The 6825-nt window shown below is 50.4% G+C and overlaps 1 protein-coding gene across 1 annotated transcript; it reads right to left on the bottom strand.

Moving 5' to 3' along the window:
- Positions 1–1918: 1918 nt before the first annotated feature.
- Positions 1919–6183, bottom strand: LOC113222759 (metallothionein-4). Its single transcript, XM_026452382.1, has 3 exons — positions 6153–6183; positions 2989–3054; positions 1919–2010 (listed from the first exon to the last, which is right to left on the bottom strand). Exons 1-3 carry the CDS (start codon positions 6181–6183, stop codon positions 1919–1921), a joined length of 189 nt encoding a protein of 62 aa, XP_026308167.1.
- Positions 6184–6825: the final 642 nt, after the last annotated feature.

Genomic DNA, 6825 nt, shown 5'->3' with positions numbered 1-6825 from the left:
AAATGCTCAATAAATATTAGTTGTTATTATTATTATTAATATGCCAATCTGAAGGCTGAATCTCCTTTTCAAGGATGTGATGGGAGTAAGTGAGATCGTGCAGAAGTACCTACTCTAAAGGCATTTGGATAAGATGAGTTGGCATCCCAGTGGGTACTGAGGCTGAGGTTGCAGGGTGAGTGGCCAACCTGCTTGCTAGAGGCACAAGGGACTGTTCTGTCCCCCGGAAGGTATAATCCCTTGCATTGTGTCCTTCTCAAGGTGCTTAAGAGCTCTGCAAGGACAGAGAATGACTTGGCAGGGGCCTTTTCAGAGATCAATCAACAGAAGCCTAGGATAGGCTGTAGTTCTGCTAAAATCCCTGTTAATGGAGCACCTGCTCTGTGCACAGATTCTATGCTACAGTTTCTCTCTACAACTCTGTGAAGGAGATGCATTTCACAGATGAGGAAACTGAGCCTCAACAGGGTAAATGACTTGGTCAAGGTCATGTTGCCAGGGAGGGGCAGAGTGTCTCACTCCCAGAGCCAAGCTGTTTCCATTGCACTATGATTCTGCATCTAAGGCACAACTCATGGACAGAGAGTGAAAACCTTCCTAGGGAGGCCCCGGCTAAGTTGCAAACAGGGATAATGATAGTGTGGATTATGAAAGTGATCAGTTCCGGGAAGCATGCAGTAAATCCTGCTAGCTGAGCCCAGCCCACCCTGGGGCTGCTCTGTGACCTTGGCAAAGGCTCTATTCTCACCCACTCCTGCATCTGACGGTTGCTTGACAGAGGCTGGTGGAGGAGGAGGCCGCTGTGGTCTCTGATGGGCCCTAGTTCAGGCCCTTGATGGCATGAATGAAAATCATCTCAGAGCTTGGGTTTGTCTTCAGCTCTGTTGAGGATGGTGGTGTGGGTGAGAGTTGGGGATCACCCCCAGTTTCCAATGCCAGCCTCCAGGGACTTCAGCTTTCTCAGCTGTTTAGCCAAAATGTCATCTCCTAGGAGTTCTGCTTTGGATGTTGCTTCTGCACCTCCACCAGCATCTTCTTCCTGGTTCATGCCTTCCAGGTCATCCAGTCCTAAAGACTGGTCCAAATAACCAAACCAGGGCAGCTAATGCCCTCAATGTCTTGACCTTGGAGATTTCCTTTAGATACACACAGCCTTCATTCATGAGTGATTCAGTGCTCAAACCCATTAAACAGCTATGTTTGCACAATGAGGCATTCTGGGCTATGACAGGGGAGCCTGGCCAAGATTAGGTTACCCACAAAGCGGACCCTGTCAAGTAGTTTCTTTGGGTGGAGATCCCAGAAAGCAATGGTGGGGAATTGGGGAGGTGAGGCAAGGAAGGAGGCCACTGTAGGTTATATTAATGAGCAGGTTACTTCTGTGAGCTTTTGAAGCTCAGTGCTTCTAGAGACTTCTGGGAGACAGCATAGAATGAGTCTCAGAGTTGTTCCTTTTGAGGGATAAAGATGCTGGGATATTTACCCACCAACCCACACTTGTCATTGGCGAAGGGCTGTTCCCAGGGACTTTAGCTCCTCAGTACTCCTGGCCTGCCCTGTGCATGGGTCAAGCAAGCTTGTGCAGGAGGAGAAAGCCCCCAGGCAGAGTCGCAGGAGCTTGCAGTAGGCAGCCATCTGTCACAGGTACAGGTGGGTGGCGGTTACAGGATCTGCAACAGAAGCAGCCCTTTCGGTCCTGCTGGGTGAGGGTAAAACAATGCTCTGAGCCACCAGACAACCAAGAGAGTGAAAACTTTATTGCCCCAAGTACTTTACATGAATGTGACCAACACCACATTTGGGCAAATATATAAAAAGCACAACCTATTGTACAATTATTCCACCTTCTCGATTCATGCACTGTACAGACACTTCCCAGGTTTCTCTCCTAGGAAGAGGTGGGCACGATGGATGGGTTTCATGGGCAGCAGCTGCACTTGTCTGAGCCTCCTTTGCAGATGCAGCCCCTGGCACACTTGGCACAGCCCGGCGGGCAGCACGGACAGCAGCCTGAAAGAGTCAGGAGATGCGCAGATCTGCTATGGGTCAACACTCCCATCTCACCATGCCCCTCCCACCACTTAGAGGAAGTAGGAAAAGAGGGGTGTGTGCATGAGGTTTCAATCCACATTAGCAAAAATCCTGGGACAGAAAGTTGAGGGATGTTACAACTGGAAGGGATCCCAGGGGCCATCTAGAGTCCATCAGAAGCCCACAGAGGGGAGGTTTGCCAAGGTCATGAGACAGTGGCAAAGGCAAGACTAGAACCTAGGGCTCATGACTCCAGGCCAGTGCTCTATCCCTGTTACCACTCGGCAGAACAGAACCTCCCCTCAGTCTTTTTCCTGCTCCAAACACTATGGATGCCCTCATCCCTGGGTAGGCTGCAGCCATGGAGAGCTCTGCCATAGGTCTCTACACGGTTCTAATTTCAGATATCTCCCAAATGGGTAAAAGGCATCTAGACACCCTTCCCCCAAGCCCCAGTCCATCATGGCTGGAGGATTGAGGATGGGGATTGGACCTTTCTTTTCTTTCTTTCCTTCCTTCCTTCCTTCCTTCCTTCCTTCCTTCCTTCCTTCCTTCCTTCCTTCCTTCCTTCCTTCCTTCCTTCCTTCTTTCCTCCCTCCCTCCCTCCCTTCCTTTCTTTTTTGACTGATTTTCACTCTTGTCACCAAGGCTGGAGTGCAATGGCGTGATCTCCACTCACTACAATCTCTGCCTCCTGGGTTCAAGAAATTATCCTGCCTCAGCCACCCGAGTAGCTGGAATTACAGACACCCACCACCATGCCCAGCTAATTACTGTATTTTTAGTAGAGATGGGGTTTCACCATGTTTGTCTGGCTGGTCTCGAACTCCTGACTTCAGATGATGCACCCACCTCTGCCTCCCAAAGTGCTGGGATTACAGACGTGAGCCACTGCACCTGGCCTGGATGGGACTTTTCTAACCGCCAGCCCATGGTGCCCCCAGTCACCATACTCACTCTTCCGACACGTTTTACAGTTGCAGGTTGTGCATTTGCAGTTGTCTCCACACATGCAGTTTCCTCCTGGAAGAGAGGACAGCCACCACGAACGTGAGGATGGAGATGGAGTGGGGAACATAAGGCATGATGTCGATTGTCACAGTGGCAAGGCTTCTGGGCTGTCCTTGGGGACTGGCTGGACGAGAGGGTGACAAGGCTGCTGAGCATCACCCCAGTGTCAAGAACCGTGCAATAGTCCACAGTCACAGGCCATGGATGGGAACTAGCATGGCTGCATCAATCGTGCCTGGGATAATTGTAAAAATGCCGATTCCTGGGACCAACCCTTGAGATGTTCTGATTCATAAGTCTTGGTGGGGAAATGGAGTCCATATTTTTGAAAAGCAACTCAAATAATTCTTAAGTACAATGAGAACCAACAGACGAGACCAATGTTTCCAAGCCCAAGGTTCCTCTGAGAACTATCAAAGCCTTTCACACCCTCTTGGCTAGGCATACTGGCTCACGTCTGCAATCTCAGCACTTTGGGAGGCCAAGGGAGGTGAATCACATGAGGCCAGGAGTTTGAGACCAGCTTGGCCAACACGGAGAAATCCCATCTCTAAAAGAAAAAAAAAAATTAGCCAGGTGTGGTGGCACACACCTGTAATCTCAGCTACTAGGGAGGCTGAGACACGAGAATCTCTTGAACTTGGGAGATGGAGGTTGCAGTGAGCCGAGATCGTGCCACTGCACTCCAGCCTGGGTGATGGAGTGAGACTCTGTCTTAAAACAAACAAACAAACAAAAAAACCTTTTACACCCTCGTCACCTTCACAAGTCAAGATGAAAACCATGAATGGTTTAAGGAAGGTCAAGGAACGTCAGTGAACTCAAAACAAGAGCCACAGAGCCACACCTTGTTTTGTTTTTTCCTTTCCTTTCCCTTTCCCTCCCCTCTCCTCGCCTCCTCTTCCCTTTCTTTTTCTTTCTTTTCATCGTTCCTTCCTTCCTCCCTCCCTCTTTCCTTCCTCTCTTTCTTCCTCCCTCCCTTTCTTTTTTCTTTCTTTCTCTCTTTCTCTCGCTCTCTCTCTCCCCCCTATTCTTTCTCTTTCCTTCTTTCTTTCCTTTTTCCTTCTTTCTTTCTTCCTTTCTTTTGACAGGGTCTTGCTCTATCACCTAGGCTGGAGTGCCATGGTGGGAACACAGTTCACTGCAGCCTCAAGCTCCTGGGGTCGAGTGATCTCCCTGCCTCAGCTTCCTGAGTAGCTGGGACCACAGGCACACATCACCACACCTGGCTAATTTTTTAAATTTTTGTAGAAACAGGGCCTTAGTATATTGTCCAGGCTGGTCTCAAATTCCTTGGGCATAAGCGATCATCCTGCCTTGGCCTCCCAAAGTGCCACGATTACAGATGTGAGCCACCACCTTGGTTTTATACCATAATGACCATCTACACTTAAAAAAAATTATCCCATCTTTCATTGTGAGTTTCAAAATGCTGGAAGCTTCTGCCTCTTTTGCAAGTTTTTGGTACAGAGATGTCTAGTTAAAAGACAAGGGAGCCTTGTAAGACTTCATTTTCTTTCTTTCTCTCCCTTTCTTTCCTTCCTTCCTTCCTTCCTTCCTTCCTTCCTTCCTTCCTTCCTTCCTTCCTTCCTTCCTTCCTTCCTTCCTTCCTTCCTTCTTTCTTTCTTTCTTTCTTTCTTTCTTTCTTTCTTTCTTTCTTTCTTTCTTTTTGACGGAGTCTCGCTCTGTCACTCAGTCTGGAGTGCAGTGGCCGGATCTTAGCTCACTGCAAGCTCCGCCTCCCGGGTTCACACCATTCTCCTGCCTCAGCCTCCCGAGTAGCTGGGACTACAGGCGCCTGCCTCGTCGCCCGGCTAGTTTTTTTTTGTAATTTTTAGTAGAGACGGGGTTTCACCATGTTAGCCAGGATGGTCTCGATCTCCTGACCTCGTGATCCGCCCGTCTCTGCCTCCCAAAGTGCTGGGATTACAGGCTTGAGCCACCGCGCCCGGCCTCTTTCCTTCTTTCCTTCCTTCCTTCCTTCCTTTGTTTCTTTCTCTTTCTTCCTTCCTTCCTTCCTTTCCTTTCCCTTCCTTCCTTCCTTCCTTCCTTCCTTCCTTCCTTCCTTCCTTCCTTCCTTTCTTTCTTTCTTTTCTTTCTCTCTCTCTCTCTCCTTCCTTCCTTACTTCCCTCCCTCCCTCCCTCCCTTCCCCCCTTCCTTCCCTCCCTTCCCCCCTTCCTTCCCTCCCTCCCTCCTTCCTTCCTTCCTTCCTTTGGTCTTGCTCTATTACCCAGGCTGGAGAGCAGTGGTGCAATCCTAGTTCCCTGCAGCCTCGAACTCTTGGGCTCAAGCGATCCTTCCATCTGCGCCTCCTGAGTAGCTGGGACTGAGGTGCACACTACTACACCCAGGTAAGTTAAAAAAAGAATTTGTAGACATGGAGTCTCACTATGTTGCCCAGGCTGATATTGAACTCCTGGTCTCAAGTGATTCTCCTGCCTCAGCCTCAAATTGCTGGGACTACAGTCGTGACCCACAGCACCCAGACTTGTGAGACTTCTTTATACTATTTCCATGACTGTAAAAGCCCAGGATGGCTCTGAACCCTGATTTCTCTCCTTCTGACCAACACGCTCCTGTGGAATTAAGCAGCTTCAGTGACTCAAGAGTCCACATAAGTTAGGGGAGTCCACAACTCCCCTGACATCTGCAGGTGCTTAATGGTTTTAGCACTTTCATAGCAGCTCTGGGATGTGGTTGGCTGGGAATAAGGAACCTCAGTCTACAGATGAGGAAAGTGAGGACCAGAAAGAATAAGTGCCAGGGAGGCGATGGCAGCGATGGACCCAAACCAGGTTGCCAGGTTCTGGACCAGAGTTCTCCTCACTCTGGTGGGTGCCTTTAGGGGCCAATGCTAGAAAGACCAAAGTTTGCAGGTCCCCTGTCAGCCATTCCCTGAGCCAGGATATCAATTCTAGAAAATCAGGCTGGGAGCCAACAGAGAGTGGGAGCTGCCTCACGGGTGGCCAGTCCACCTATCAGCTCCCAGGATGAACTCCATTGGTGGCTCCTAATTGGAGGAAAGAGAAGTTTTCATCAGAGACCTGCAGACTCCCTGTAGGAAGCTGGTCCAAGGTTCCCAGACTGCAGGGAGGGCTTCCTTACTCACCAGACATGCAGACACATTCCCTGGGGTCCATGGTCCAGGTGTCCGAAAGGTTCCAGTGCTGTCACGGCTGGGGAAGGGAGGCTGCATGATCAGCAGCCAGAGGCTCCCCATTTATAGCCATGTGGGTGTAGTCTGCAGCTCACCCCACCTCTCCCTGGGGCCAGACGCCCTGCACACGGCCCAGTAAGGCACCTTGGGCTGGGAGTTGGGAAGAGTAGGCGGAGGGGGGCAGAGGAGAGACGGAGCAGTACAGTCATTTGGGTGGCTTTTCACCAGGGATGCAGGTGGCTGCACCCACCTCACCCATCCACCTGGCAAGGTTTCAGGGAACCAGGCTCAGGCTCAGATGCGCACATGCAGCTCAGATCAGCAGCTACGTCCACCCTGTCTCCAAGTCCTATAAGTCCTATGCATTCTGTTATCTGCCATTTCTGTTCCCTCCTTCATAGGGGCTCCTCCTGCCTTGGCTTGGGGCCTCATCCTATCTCCCCTGGTTGACTGTAAAAGCCCTTACTATGGGCAGGTGGGGCCTCTATCCTTGGCCCTGAGCTTCAGAAGGTTCCACCAAGAACCTCTACTGGCCGCACCCTCCTCATGAGTGAAAGGGTGGAAAATCAGGGAGTTGTGCCCACCCAGAGCATGCAAACTTTCCTTCCAGACCACACACAAAGCA

The sequence above is a fragment of the Piliocolobus tephrosceles genome, unplaced genomic scaffold (genome assembly GCF_002776525.5).
Source record: "Piliocolobus tephrosceles isolate RC106 unplaced genomic scaffold, ASM277652v3 unscaffolded_34328, whole genome shotgun sequence".
Taxonomy (NCBI): Eukaryota; Metazoa; Chordata; class Mammalia; order Primates; family Cercopithecidae; genus Piliocolobus; species Piliocolobus tephrosceles.
The sequence above is the reverse complement of the archived record's forward strand: the minus strand, read 5'-3'. Positions and strand labels throughout refer to the sequence as shown.